This window comes from Nansenia antarctica (assembly GCF_963989245.1).
Source record: "Nansenia antarctica genome assembly, chromosome: 14".
NCBI classification, from domain to species: domain Eukaryota; kingdom Metazoa; phylum Chordata; class Actinopteri; order Argentiniformes; family Microstomatidae; genus Nansenia; species Nansenia antarctica.
Genome location: NC_137684.1, coordinates 22,213,680 through 22,229,591, shown reverse-complemented (window position 1 = coordinate 22,229,591; position 15,912 = coordinate 22,213,680). Strand labels below are relative to the sequence as shown.

At 42.8% G+C, this 15,912-nt stretch overlaps 1 protein-coding gene across 1 annotated transcript; it reads left to right on the top strand.

Moving 5' to 3' along the window:
- Window positions 1-10,068: 10,068 nt before the first annotated feature.
- Window positions 10,069-15,528, top strand: LOC308170280 (carbohydrate sulfotransferase 1; the record flags this gene model as incomplete). Its single annotated transcript, XM_080545048.1, has 2 exons — window positions 10,069-10,228; window positions 14,387-15,528. The coding sequence occupies exons 1-2, from the start codon at window positions 10,090-10,092 to the stop codon at window positions 15,526-15,528; spliced, it is 1,281 nt and encodes a 426-aa protein (XP_080401174.1). The 5' UTR covers window positions 10,069-10,089.
- Between the last annotated feature and the right edge of the window lie 384 nt (window positions 15,529-15,912).

The following is a 15,912-nucleotide window of genomic DNA, read 5'->3' as shown; positions in this document are numbered from 1 at the left end:
CATATAAAGCTTATCTTGAACAATCTCACATCTCACCAGAGCCTTTAAGGGATGGTTCAGTCTATTTTGATCTGTTCATCTGTTCTCCATTTTACTTCCGCGAAGGCTAACTTAGCAGTGGCCCTCTCCAATAGACAGGATTTCAACTGCACTTAAGTTAGGCTACATGCCAAAATCTCTCCTCAGAGAAAGTACAGTTTTGTAGCGGCTATATACTTGGAAAATGGTTGTGTGTCATGTGTTATACCTGGCAATCTGAATTTCCCATGTATGTCGACACTGAATATGCAAGAGGGCAGCAACAACCCCCCCCATCCATGGACAGTGAAACATTGGTGACCAGCCACAGCTCCAACAGCATTGATGTAGAGTAGCTTCCCTCCTTTGTTGTCATGCCTATTCGTTTGTTTTCAGCATTTGTGCATTGCTACTGCCAAAGTAGTACCAGGTAACTACATTGATTTCCCCCAAGCATAAATCTGATTAGAATGTCATTGAAACTCGTAAAACATTGCATCAAACAAGGCAGAATACCATGTTGAATGTTTGTTTAATGCAGTCCTGTCCTGAAAGAATCTCACTAATTGGATTTAGTGGATAGCCTTCTGCCAATTTCAGCCATCCCCCCACACCAAAATTCGGTTTGTCATACACAAACATACTGACAAACAACATATTGTCTCTCCCACATGTAGCATTTTCATTGGTTCAATAATAATAATAGGGCAACATTATATCAGTTTCCTAATCAATAGATTTCCTGTTACCTTATTGAAAATGTGACACAGTCTGGTGAAAAGATCCGCATGTCGGCAATTCTCAAGTCGTGCAAAATGACCAAAAAACACAACATAATAAATGTGTTTTCCGTTTTTTTTGTGTTGAGTGCCCAATCGATATAACAAACAAAAAGTTTTAGGATCACTAAAGATTCACTGTATTATCTGCCATAGGCTACTGGGTAAGTGTTACATGGCTTGTAAACCAACGTACATTTTAGGACGTGTTCAAAAGCAAGGACTGTGTGATCATTTAATTATGTGTAGTTATGTGTTTTTAGCATGTTGATATTCTATCAGCATGTTGTGATGTGCTAAACATGCAGTTAGATGTTCATAGTGAAGTTAGCTATGTATTAATTTGTTAGTATTTTCAGCTAGTAGCTACTAGCAGTGTGTTTGGATTCAGAGCGAGTTTCTCCGGTATTTCGTTTGATGTGTACCAACATTGAAATAAGCATCAACTATTCATCAACTATTTTTTTAGATTTCAATGTATGACTCATTATTTGCACACACCCTCACACAGAAGACCAGGACAAGCATATACAAATAATCAGCTTTATTACAAATTCATGATAAACATTGATTTAAGATCCACCCTTCCAACCCGGGGCCCACCCGCTGTGCCGGACCACGATGCCGACAGTTTATTAGCGGATTTCTGCGAGAGCTGACAAGACGGTACATGTGGGAAAACTAGGGTTAGGGTTAGGTGCTAGGGTGCTACGGTTAAGGTTAGGTTTGGGGTTAGGGGTAGGGTTAGGGTTAGGGATAGGATTAGGGTTAGGGTTAGACATGCCAGCATGTACCAAGTTGACGTAGCACCTAACCCTAACCGTAGTTTTCCCACATGTACCGTCTTCCCACATGTACCGTAATAGAGAAGCGGAGAGCATTCACATGCACGGAGGGCTGTCGGCACAACGGTCCGTCGGAATATTGATGCAGCACCTCTAACCCACCCCCAGCACAATCACTACCCCTTCCCTGAAGCTAACAATGTGGGTAATGGGGAGCCCCTACACGTAGCTATTAGGCCATACAAATAGTGAACAGGGGAAAACCCACACTACACTCGGATGACATGGGGATGGCACTGCAAATACAAAGGGGGAACATTCCTCTGGTGATGTCGATATAGCACTGCAAATACAAGAGAGGGAGCACTACACTCTGGTGATATTAGTATGGCACTGCAAAGGGGAAGTGCACTCCGTCCAAAACCAATAGGGCACTGCACTGCACACGTGAGACACACTCCCATAGACACCCACCCGAGGCACTAACCTTCACTCCCCACCCCTCTACAGGGACCTACAAAGTACTGGACTAGGTGGGAGTTTGGGGGAAAGACACACAGGACAGGAAAAGACAACACGGAGTAGGGTGAGTGGGGTAGGCTCTCACTCTCAATGCTACCCCACAAAAAGATAAATTAAATAAATAAACAAAGAGTCTCTGGTTGCCTGGATATGGGACCTGCCGCCGGTGATGTCAGCGTTGGCTCCGCCTCCAACGATGCACTGGAGAGTCTCTAGGCGGCAGTCCTACAATCAACCCAGGTCAGCCCGGTTCTATCAGGCCGCCTCCCATCGGCAGCCCGTGATCAGTCCGGGTCAGCTCGGCTCCACCAGTAAGTCTCTTGTCGGCAGCTCTCATTCCATGCCCAGACGGAGCCAGCCAGCCACCCACCCACACCGGCTCAACAGAACAGAGTTCGCCAACAGTCCAAACCAGGGGTAAACCCAGGGGTTTTTAAAGGGTACAACAGCCTATCCCATGACTAGTTCGCTCATCAGCTAACTCACTTCATTGTCTAATCAACATGCACGCAAACTTCCCATCCTATTATTAGGTCCTTGTGACATCATCTTGTGACATACATTTGGGACAGTAATAGTTCTGTGAAATGACTGGCATGCTGCTAGATGATAAGTAAATAAGTAAGCTAGCTAGCTAGCTATTATTGGAAACTAAGTGGTATCCAGTTATGGAATTATATTTATCACTACATTGGTTGATGTGATGTGGGTTTGTTTGATAAACTAGTCAACTTGGTAACATTAGCGTAGCAAATTACTTGTGAAATTAGCAAGCGTCGGCATAGCAACGTGGCATTTGAAAGACCTGATTACACAGACAAATTTAGGTAGGCGGACACTATTTGGCATGACAGTGGCTCTGCTCTGCTATAGGCTAGCAACACTACAAATTGACTACAAAACGTCAATGACGTCATCTAAAGGACATATCTCTGATTATAAGGATTTTGACGATTGCACGTCATCTAAAGGACATATCTCTGATTATAAGGATTTTGACTTTGGTCATAAATATCTATCTTGAGAACAGAATTGTTTATTTCTGATTTAAAAAAACTGTGTTTATTGATATACATACACTTAAAACATGGATTTTCATCTTAAAATGTTCGGGTTTGACTGGAGGGATGGTTCCTCTTTAAGTGCCGTTGGAATCCTGTCTATTGGAGAGGCACTGTTAACTGTTAGCCTTTGTGGTAGTGTAAGAACAGCAGCTGGCAGTATAACTGTGGGGGTGCGAGCAAGAGTGGGCATGATGAGGCAACAGGGAGACCCAGGGGAGATTCAGTTCACACACAGAAAAAATAACTATTTTCTTATTGGCCATCCGAAACCCTACTAAAATAAGTCCTCTCTGTGGAGAGTTGTGGGCGTAATGCTGGTTAGAGCTGAGGATCGATGTTATAGGTAGGCAGGAATGGGGTACCAGAGTGAAAGAGCGCAAGAGACTGAGTTTTCTTGGCAGCTCATCCTACTTTGTGTGCACTTGCCTTGCACAGTAAAGCTCTGGCTGAAAAAAAAATCTGTCTTTGGCCTGCATCGAGCTGCAGAACTGGTTGACCTGTGTAAAGTAGATAGACAGTGCTCTAAATCCCTGCTCGGAATTTAGTTTTGCTTTGTTTTCATCTGTTGTCTTACTGCTTAAAAGTTTGATATACAAGTCACAGAGGGGCACAACGACTCCGGAAATAAAGAGACTGTCAGAGCAATGAACATTTCCAAGAGGACGGTTAGCAGACTGCACATGCTACAATGCAAACCCAGTGTGGCAATGATGGAAAAAACAAAGATACATTAAAAAAAAGAAAAGAAACAAGTCCTAGATTGTATCTAGCCATTCTCAGAACGTTGTCAATTCTCAGAACGTTGTCACACTGGGAGATGATTCTAAAAACACTGGTCGCCATTATCAACCACAGAGGAATAATTGAGCTGTCAAAGGTTACCTCTGACCTCGAAATAACCCCTAGCTACAGTAGACTTGAGGGGACCCATCCCTCACACATAGCCAAGAGATGAGGCTGTCAGGGCAACATGGGTTATGATAGCAGTCATCCTCACTGAAATGAAGAAAAATAGGGGTCATAGAGTCACATGTGGGAAGCTGTGTGTGTGAGCCGCTGCCGCTCTATTTGAGAGGTAACCAGAGGGTCCAGTCAGTGAGATCCCTGTGGAGAGAGCAGCGCAGTGATGTAGCTTCAGTCAACAAGCTCTGATGATCTGGATGTGCTGGGGGTCATCCCTGCTGGATTGGCATGAGAATGAAAATAGAGCCTTACAGTATCTCTTTGAAATGGTCTCTATACTGCACTTTCTACTTTTATATCCACAATCACTGGACCATAATTTATGTAAATTGATATAAAGCTGGAAAACAGATACAATACACTGTTATTATACAGTGTATAATACATCAGTTAGGTCAGGTTTTGGTTACCCATAAAACCTTGGCCACCAACTCTACCAACCCAGCTGCAAGAGACTACTACTGACTGCTTCTCCAATTATTGTGTGTACCGGTAATGTGTGATTCTTCAATGCAGTTTAATAAGAGCTTGGGTAAAGAGAGTCTCTTACATCAGCAAAGCAATTTTGTGGCTTGTAGCCTACCAATCATCTTAGTAGCCTACTTATTAGGGTGTTTAGATTCTATAGTCGATTCGAACAAAGTTTAAGTGGTCGTCCTTGCATTGGCACAGATGGAACCTCCAGAAGTAATGACCCATTTATGCTCGAGCTGATTTAGTTAATGGCACTCAAACAAGTGCTTAAGCAATGAAGGATGTGTGTGTGTGCTGAATGATGCATGTCTACCGGTGACTTCGCCGAAGAGATTCTATTCTATTCCCATAAGGACATGTAAACAAATGTACTTTCAGTCAGCAGTGATGGGAGGTAAATGACGCCAGGAAGGCATGCCTACTGCTTACTCACGCGCTCAGACGCACACATGCACACACACACACACACAGAAACGCACACAGACGCATGCATGCACACACACACACACACACACACACACACACACACACACACACACACACACACACACACACACACAGAAACGCACACAGACACACGCACACACACGTACACAGACGCACGCACACAGAAACGCACGCACACAAATGCACACACACAGAAACGCACACAGACGCACACATGCACGCACACACACACAGTGTCCATCGCGCCTTTCCACAGCCGGCGCGCAGTAGCCCACTGTTAAAGAGTGAGTGTCAGTTGCGGGCTGCTCATCCCACTGACTCCTACTGGATTCGATCGACAACGAGTCACAGCGCTACTTTACCAAATGCATTTAGTAGCCTAATGCTTCTCCTCTATCGAGCTGATTTGACCAAGTGTTTTCATGGTAAGATAAAGCAGTTTTTTTGTCTTGGTCTTTTGTATTTTGCGCGCGGATTTCTGAATAGGCGGTCTATGTTTATCTTCACGTGGCAGCGTTTGTGTGAACCGTTATCTACTACTCTAATCGTGAGCTTAGAATGATAAGGTTCTATCTCCGTTTAGGGTAGTTCAGAGATATTGAGCGTCAAAGTTTTTACGTTCCATTATGTTTTGTGAGATGGAACCTTTGTATTTTATTAATTACTAACAAAAAAATGACAACATTTTAAAAATAACACCACACAGGCATTAATAAACAGTTAACAATCAGATTATGTAAAAAAAAAAAAAACTCAATTTTGACAAAAATGGAGATAGAACCTTATAATTCTAACGTCACGTAATGAAATAACGCAACTGTAGGTGATGAATGATGATGGACTTTGTTTGAACTCGCGTTTACCTGGACTGCAACCAGACTGCCTTGTGTGTAGCCTACGGTCAATAACGCGTTATGGGTTAGGATATTGTGGAGACTGACTACACTATTTTACTTGATAAGTTAATTTTATTGTATTTTCCCCCTTCCTTTTTTTTTTTAAACCTATTTTGAATAAGCATATTTTGTTGTCACAATTTGAGAAGTAATTGTGTTGTGCAGGTGCATGCCTTGTGTTTATTTGTTGCTCCAGTTGATGACGAAAATACAGAACGTTTCATATGAATATTTCTACATTACACACATCACTCTTTCTTTCATTAAATCATGTTTTATGTAATTGGGCTATGTTTACATCACTTAAATTAACATAGAACCTTTTGTTTCTTTATTCTTATAAATCGGTTCATTGTACTCTGCTGTGGGTTCATGTGCTTTGTGTTTTTGTACAGTGGACAAAATGTGTGATGTTGCATTTGATCTGATGCATTTGCGTATGTGTGTGTTTGATTTGATCAGTAAGATGCCCAATTAAGACAAGTATAGGCTACTGCTACTCTGTAGTAGGGTGAAGTCTGCATGCACAAGAGAAGAAGATCAAGGGTTGACCTTTGTCATTGTCTGAAAGTGCCAGTATGCATATTCTCTCCTGTGGGTTCAGGGAGGCATAGGACGAGATTCATCTTCTCTCATATCACCGGGGTTCGTCTAGCCTGGGGTCAGTGGGAGCTCCTCTCTCTGTCAGTGTTCTCTCTCTCTTTCTCTCTCTCTCTCTCTCTCTCAGCTGCTATGCCTTTGGCTGTGTGAGCACTGCTGCCACTGTGCACTGTTCCGGATGGTGCGCTTCCCTAGCATGGAGAGAGAGAGAGAGAGAGAGAGAGAGAGAGAGAGAGAGAGAGAGAGAGGCTGTTGCTTGTGCAACTGGGAAAGGGATAGCCTAAATGAGGAAGTGTTGTTGTTGTGAAATATGTGTATCATGTTGACTGTGCTGTCCAACCATCCGTATGTTACATGTACTGTAATGAATGTGACTCGTCCATTGAGGAGAGAGTCTCTGCCAAGCGAGCACAGCTTAGGGATGTTGGCACTTAAGATGCAGTTGCTTTTAGATTTCATTTGGTTACTTCCCTCACCTGTTACACAAGCCCCTGCCCTGTTTTCCCCCATGCAGCACATCCATGAACCCCCCTCCCGCCCCCTGTCTCTGGGCTTTGAATGGCACAAATGTAATACCAGTTTCAGCACCATGCACAGAAGTCATTAACTCTCCTTCTCATTCTTTATTTCTAGCAAAACACCTGCTCAGGTCCCACTGTAATTCAGAACTCCTCAAGAAAAAGACAGCACAGCATGCAACGCATGATGTATTGTAAAGCCCATCCCCTTGGTATTTGTACATCCTCTCTAATGCTGTTACTCTATGAAATATAGATGTGGCCGCAGAGACAATATAAACACACGGTTAGTTTCCAGCTGTTGAGAGAATATACATTATTTGGGAAGGATCATAGAGTGGGAAAGGTATGAGAGACGAAATTGCCTTAATCTGTAAACTTGGCATCTGCCTGGGTCTCAGGAGGACTGGGAGCTCTGATTGTCTCTGAGTCTGTATGTACTGTACATGTGAAATGGGACTGGGAGAATATGGCAGATTGATTTTTGTCAAGTTGGTGTTAAGTAGCCTGGTCAAAATGTCTCATTATCTGTTGTCATTCATGCTCAGATTTTCTTTCAACTCGCTTATTTCTCAACATCCTGAATATGAAAAATCATAGATATTACAGAGAGAGCAAATCAGTCATATCATTTTGTATGGTGATGTGATATGGCACTTTTATTAGTCATGTGCTCAGTTAGATAATGAAGATGTGTACTATGAAAATCATAAATGACCCCAATTGTACTCTGTGTCCTCTGGGGGTTATGGGCACATTTATTCATATGATTTGGGAGTGTCCAGAGGTTACAGAGTTTTGGGTAATGGTCGCTTCTAAACTTTCTGCTCTGCTCTCTGTGACTATACCCCCTTCTCCTTCTGTATTGATCCTCAATGATCTTTCCCTGTTACCCCTCCCTCAAACTAAAAAACGCATTCTGTTTGCTGGTCTGACGGCAGCAAAGAAAATGGTTGCCACGCGTTGGAAGCCTCCACATTCACTTTCATTTAAACAATGGGTTTAAGTTTTTTGGATGTTGTTTATTTGGAACTCTCTACAGCCCGTATGCATGGTGCTAAAGAGGCAAATATTAATGTGTGGATATCCACAGCTGTCGATCTTAAAAATCTTTTGAGTTGAGTGTAGGTTATCACAATTGTAACTGACTTGTCCTCTGGTCCCTGGGGTGGGTGGGTGGGTGGGGGTTATTTTATTTACTTTCTTTTTCGTTTTGGGTCCCGACTTGTAGTGTAAGATAGCTATATTGTAATTTGTGTGTTGTGGTGTGGTTGTATGGGCTGTTGGGGGCGTTGATTGCAGGATGTGGCCTTGTTGTCTTGTTTTGTCATTATGTTTGTTTGTTTTAAAAGAAAATAAAGAAACATTTGATCACAAAAAAAGATAATGATATGTCTGTTACATTACCTTTGTCAACAGGGTATGTTTATGGTTTGGAATGCTGTTTGTGATTAATGGGACATCAAAAGCACATCTCTGCCTGCCATGAAAGCAAACATCAATGAACAAGAGCCATTAAAAGAAGCATGGATAATACCGTATGAAACAAGGAGCGAGGGGGGAGGCAATGCCTAATATTTATTTTTCTATGTACAGAATGTAGAAGGTAGAATGTCTTACTTAAGCTATGGCTTTGATGGTAGTAATAGATGGTGTTTGGGGCCATTTTACCAGAGCAATTTTGAGTAATTGCAGGCCTTTCTCATTCTCTGTCTAGATCATATGGGATTAGCTACCATCAGTCTAAAGTGGCGGACCAGAGGCTATACTTGCTCTGAAGCCCATTACAGCCCCAGTACTTCACCCCAGCGCTCTCTAGCCCAGTGGAGGAGAATCAGTGAGTTCACAGAAGGAACTAGATGAAGATGAAGGAAGACAGTTGCAAGTACACTGATTTGAGGACAGCTGTTTTATTAACTCAATTACCACAGTATGCATGATTAGTCATGTCACCTGTGATGCACAATGTGGGAGACCGGGGGTAATTGTAACATGTTTTGCTGTAATTTTGGGAAAATGCAGTGACTGGTTAAAAATTCAATTGCTAAATACTGGAGGCACTGTTTAATGGTAACGATGTGTTGATCCTTGGCAAAAATATTTTTTTCAGTGAGAAAACAAAACACAAAATGACATCTTAATTAGACCTCATGAACAGGTAGGTTAAATAACATAAATAACGCTAGATCCATTGTAATATAAAATAACCTGATGCCCGTCCACAGACTGATTACAGTTATGGCAAATGTAGCGGTCAAATGTAGCAGTCAAATGTAGCACGGTCACTCCCATCTGTGCAGTCTTTGTGCGCTCAGGACATGCCCAACACTGTTACATTTGCCCCTAGGTAATTGTAACACTGTGTTACATTTGCCCCCAACTCTAGCAGCCATGACAACCCATTATGTGCTAGCTTGCTTGCCACAATTCTGACACATGTCAAGCATGTCAATGTGTAGCCAACAGAATGGTAATGATAATGTTAGGATCCATAGACATTAAACCTTAACAACAAAAGAGAAAAATGCTGTAGATCAAAAATTTACATTTACTCCTCAACGACTTTTCCCAATAAAACCTGCTGAGGTGAGATATCCAATATATAGATGTTCAGGCAGGGAGTACTACTGAGTGATTTTAAACTCTCTTTTTAAACTTGATTTGATAAAAGCAGGCAGTTACAATTGACCCCTGTTACATTTGTCCTTGGTCTCCCCTATGTAACACTCACTCACATACACTATTGCACTATAACACTGCTGTATGTATGTTTCAGCTATGACGCGCAGTTAGTTAGCCTTGTGACGTTTGTTGTTAATCCATCTCCTTTATTGTACTGTATAATTAACAATATGATGTTCTTGGTCTGAGGGTCTTCTACTACTCACGACTACATGTAGAGGTAGAACAAGTGACGAGGAGGAGTGCTACCTACTAGCCTACACCCTGGGGAGAGTGTGCTGTGCTCAGGCTGTCGCTCCCTCTGTGTGCAGTGTGGAGGATGTAGGGCTGGAGGGGGCAGGATGGAGTGCTCCTGGAAAACGGTGCTGCTGCTGGTGTGTGCGTCTCTGGGGGTCCAGTACACGGCCATCCGCACCCTGAGGGACTCCCTGTCCGGGCCATGCCAGGGCATCTACCACTGCCAGAACCGCCAGCCCAAAGGTATAGCTGGCTCCGTCTACCAAACACACCAACCAATTATTCATACACAGCAACAAGGTTTAGTTTAGGCTGTACACGTTCTATGAATTCTGTTCTTCAATAGTGTAGAAGGCCTGGAGAGTTAGGTTAGCATAAGTGGTTAGCCTCTAAAGAAACAAAAAAAAAGACAGAACACCAAAGCCAAAACACTTAGAACATCTGGCAACACTGTTCAGAACAGTAACATTTAGAATCCAGTGGCATAAAACCCAAATAATATACATTGCATTAGAAAATTAAACAAAACATACATATACTGACGTTTTGCAAGAAAAGTGCAAAATAGATAATTCAGAAAAGTTACTCACGCTTCAGATCATAACACCACAATGTTGTTTTGAGAGCACTGGAACGTGGCTAGCAAGAAGCTGTCGTGACAATACAGTCTCTAGCATGACCGCCCGGCATAAATAATGCAAAGGGAACTCTTATACATTGCAGATGATGCATAATATGATATATTGTTGTACACATTTGACATGAAAAGTAATATTTACCCATCAAAAAGGATTTCTACAGCTCTCCAGCCTAAAGGGGCCATTAAGTCTAAACCCTAAATTCCAGTGTTTTATATAGTATTTGCACACTATGGTGTACAATTGAAACAATTGAAAAGTATGATGAGCGTCCCTTAGTATGACAGTTTGAAAAGTGTGCCTGGAAGTACAGCTCATTTTACATGGGTTTGCTTTTGGACTCTTACACAACGTGTAGAAAATCTATAAAAATTACCCTTTTGCTAACTTATTAGTGTGCTAACACTTTTACAAAGCTATTGCCAAAGTAACTCACCAAATCTAGTAGCATTGAACTGCAAACAGATTCTGCATAAATCCACATAAAAGACATTGTAGGCTGCTTAATAATTGGTAAGTATTGAACATAGGAAAGAATGCCTCACAAGAGGAACTGTCAATCCAGAATGCACCATCACGGCCACACACACAGTGACTTTTTAGATAACCAGGGAGGTTTGGAAATTAATATTAGAATGATGACCACATGGCCACTGTAATTGTTTGCTCTCACTATTACACACTGCGCAGGCGTAATCCCAGAGCACCTTGCACATGTTATTTATAATTCTCTAAAAAGGGACAGAGCCACCTAGTGGGTTTCACTATTATAACAAGTTATTTTACCACTTGGCTACATAATCTCTAACAGTAACAAACAGTATTGACAGGTTTGAAACTGCTAGTTGTTATTTAATCAATGAGAAAAAACTGCTATCCTCTTTGAATGTATCGACTGTATTTAGTATGGGATTGAATTTTTTATGTTGGAGGAAAGTTTCAGTTTGTTTGCAGGGATATTAGACGGTAACACCTCACAGAGACAGGGATGGAAGGGAGAGAGATAATCATTCAGCACGGGAATTCCTTTCCAATGGAGATGAGAGAGAGAGATGTAATATCAGGGATTCATTTTACAATCATCCTCTAATCTATCTCCATTAATCTACACTTGCAGGCCAGCTGTAGTCACTTAAGTCAAGCATCTCCGCACACAGCTAACACCCCCTTTGCAATCAACTCCTCATCAATGGTAATTACAACATGTTAGATATCTGCTCTATATTTAGAGAGCCGCCATCTCACCAACTCCCTTGGTAAACATATGTAGACAAACATCTTACTCAGGCGTGTTTATCCTCTAAATTATTCAAGAGAATTGGTTTCTCAGTTCGAGTCTTCAGCTGGTTTCTCTCAATCCTCTGTTATGATGAAAACAGACTCTGTTTTACTTGTATATGCTTCTCTCACTCATGGTTGGCTGTTTGTATGTATGTTTGTAACCCTCTCCTGAGGTACTATTTCAGTTAATTAAGATATAACAGGATTCTGAGTCTTAGCTGTTAATGGTGAACTGGCTAACTCTTCTTGTTTACAAATAGATCAGATATACAAGTGTATTTAATTGTAATTGTATGTCCCCAGAAAACAAGTAAGTATATAAACCCAGAACAAACAAAATACAAAGAACAACAATTTAAAGGGAATAGCAAAAATGTTTATTTTACTTTATATATATGTGTATTCTATGTGCTATACTATGTGTGTGTGTGTGTGTGTGTGTGTGTGTGTGTGTATTATGTACAAAATAACAACATTCGGGTTCAAACAAACACAAACTTTACACTCAATGAAAAATAATAAAGAAAGTTCAAGTTCAAAGTTCTACCTAGTGCATGGTTGCTTGGGCGTGTGATGAAGGTGAACCCTGAAATTAAGTGGATGCTTAATTGTATGTATTATTCACCGGGAGGCACCTGCCAGCAAAAGGATGAGCACCAAGTTAAGTGCAGTTAAGGATGACACAGTTAAGGTGATTAACTTCATTCAGTCCAGGCCAATGAACCACAGACTGTTTCAAACTCTGTCATGACAGCGGGTCAGAGCATGAGCAGCTACTGCTTCACACAGACGTTCGCTGGCTGTCTTGTGGCAAAACGTTGCTGCGGCTTTATGAATTGCGCAGAGAACGACCTCCCTCTTGCAGCCCTGTTTGGGGATGCAGAGTGGGTTGCGCGGCTGGCATATCTTGCTGATGTCTTCACTAAGCTGAATGAGCTTAAAGGCAAGGACTCACACATCCTTAACATGTATGACAAAGTGAATGGATTGGACCTACTGCTCGATGGCCATCTCGCCACCACTGATGCTGACAGAGGTCCTGTGGTGAAAATAGGGAAAGCACATCTGTCCAAACTCGACACTGACTTCAACCAGTACTTCCATGACTTTGAAGCAAAGTCTGAAAAACTGGACTGGGTGAGGAACCCATTTAGAGTGAATGAAAGGAGGAGCAGCAGCAGCCTTGCTGCAAGCCTGCAGGAGAATCTGATGTCATGATCGTGGGTTTAACATGGCACATGCTGACAAGTCATTGACAGAGTTTTGGTGTGATGTTGGAAAGGAATATCTAATGCTGGGAAAGTGTGCATTGAATGAACTTTTGCCTTTTGGATCTACATACTGTATGTGTGAAGTGACCTTCTCAGCTTTGACCCACCTCAATCGAAACCAAGCCAAGGAACAGACTGAGAGACTGAGAGTGAGAGAACAGCCTGGTGACTGCTGTTGCCACACTGCCTCCAGAACTGTCAAAGCGTATGAAAGAGAAGCAACCTCAAGTGTCTCATGAAAGCTGATGAAAAAAAGAATTGCCCCTGCTACTGGGTGAGTCTGAATATTTTTCACAATGGTGTAAATATCCATGTATTAAAGGGGAGTGGTTCAAATGATTTTGATTAATAATCTGTTATGAGTTAGATACAAAAAGTGTGTGTGGGTGGATGGTTGGGGGGTGTGGGTGGGTGTATTGCAACTGAGAGTTGTGATGATATTCTGATTCAATTAGCTCTGTTGTCCCTGAGAGGGAATTTGTGATCATCATAATGTAAAAATGTCTCACTGTGTGTGTGTGTGTGTGTGTGTGTGTGTGTGTGTAACGTTTTTTCCTGTGTCATCTTGTCTGTTTTCTCTCCCCATCAGTCAAGACTCTGGGATGAGAAAAGGTCAGAAGCCTCAGACAGAAGGCACAGATGAGCGGGAAAAAAAACAGATATCAAATCAAATTAATTATTAGTTATTTTTCTATTTTCACAGAGTGATTGTGTGGGCATGTAGGTGGTGTACACTGTTTTTTTGTTTTATTTTGTTGTATTTGTAACACCTGCTTGAACTGTAACAAGTGCTACCAATAAATGTTATATTTGCAACCCCCCTTCTAAAGTGATTTGATTGGCTTAGAGCACATCACTCAAACAAAATAACACCGGTTCCACAGTATTCCCCCCCCCCCAAAACAAAAATACAGAATAATACAATTAAACAAGAAAATGACAAAAATGTATTCTTATTAATTCACTGGCAAGAGAAAATACACTATTTAAATGTCTGTTTATGTACACATGTTTCTTTAGTGTTTTGCTAAAGAAATCATCCAAAACCCACAATGTGTTTTTTTCAACTTTTTTTATGTGTATGTTTTATGTCTTTATCACCTTTATCCTATTCACAAGCAGGTAGTTCATGCAAATACTTCACTATAATAAAGTACAATAAAATAAAACAGTTTTACATGGATACAGACTTCCTCTGCCCTTCTCTATAGACTCCAGGTGGAGAACTCTTTGTGATGACAGCACATCGCCCATGGAGACCTCAGCCACGCCCTCTCGGAGGCACATCCTCCTATTTGCCACCACGCGCAGTGGGTCCTCCTTCACCGGCCAGCTCCTCAACCAGCACCCAGGGATCTTCTATGTGTTCGAGCCTCTCTACCATGTCCAGCAGGCCTTCACCAACTCCAGCAGCAGGCTGCGCCGAGCCCTGGATCGCCGGGCGCTGCTGGGAGCCTACAGAGACCTCCTCCTCAACCTCTACACCTGCGACCTCCGCTTCCTGGAGAGCTACATCCGGCCTGAGCCCCAGGACCATGTTACTGGGTCTTTCTTCCGCCGGAGCTCCAGCCATGCCCTTTGCTCCCCCCCTGTGTGCCCAGAGGGCAGGGAAGGTGCCTCCGCAGGACAGCCTGATGAGATCTGGTGCCCCAAGAAGTGTGGGACGTTGAACCTCACCCTGGCCTCTATGGCGTGTGTGTCGCGGGGTCACGTGGCTATAAAGACTGTGCGTGTCCCAGAGGTGGGTGACCTGCGCACCTTGACGGAGGACCCGCGGCTGGACCTGAGGATCGTGCACCTGGTGCGCGACCCCAGGGCTATCCTCGCCTCGCGGATGACGGCGTTCTCGGATCAGTACCGCACCTGGAAGATCTGGAACGTCACAGGGCGACAGCCGCGCTACGTGGACCTATCACAGATCACCAGCACCTGCAGGGACATGGCTGAGTCGGCAGAGACGGGGCTGCAGAGGCCAGCGTGGCTGCGGGGGCGCTACCTGCTAGTGCGCTACGAGGACCTGGCTCTCAACCCTGAGAAGAAGGCCAGGGAAATCTACAGGTTTGTGGGTCTGGAGATGGATGATAGTGTGCGCTCCTGGATCGCACGAAACACCAACAGCAGCAGCGTGCCTTCTCCATCTGAGTGGAACTATAAATATTCCACTACCAGAGACTCCAAAGCTACAGCAGAGAGCTGGAGGCTGCATCTAGGATTTGAGATAGTGAGGACCTTGCAGACGTTGTGCAACGATACCCTCTCTCTGCTGGGCTACAGACTGGTTCACTCGCTGGCGGAGCTGAGAAACATGTCCAACAGTCTGGTGGAGCCCAGGACCTTTCAGCCTGTCTTATGATGTGACCAGGTGCTGATTGGACAGGATGCTACAGCTTCATGATGTACTTCATCTCTTGTTGGTGTCCATTCTGCAAAAACAAGACTGTCGCAATGCTGTACTTCTCATCTATTTTTTAAAGAAATTGCCTTTTTAAATTTGATTAGACCAATCCCTCTGTATGTATTCTGTGACCTCATTGTACATCAACATTATCTCCAAGCATGGTTTTGTTTTGGCCAGCTGACAAAATCACATTTTCGCAGTGGTTTTGAATCTAATTTACAGTTTGCATGTGGTCAGAAAAAAGAAGTACCACTTGTACTGAGGTGAATCTCAGGTTTTTCAGTGGTCTTAAATAATGGCTGCTTAATGTCGGCCTATGTGTTGCTCTATTCAACATTT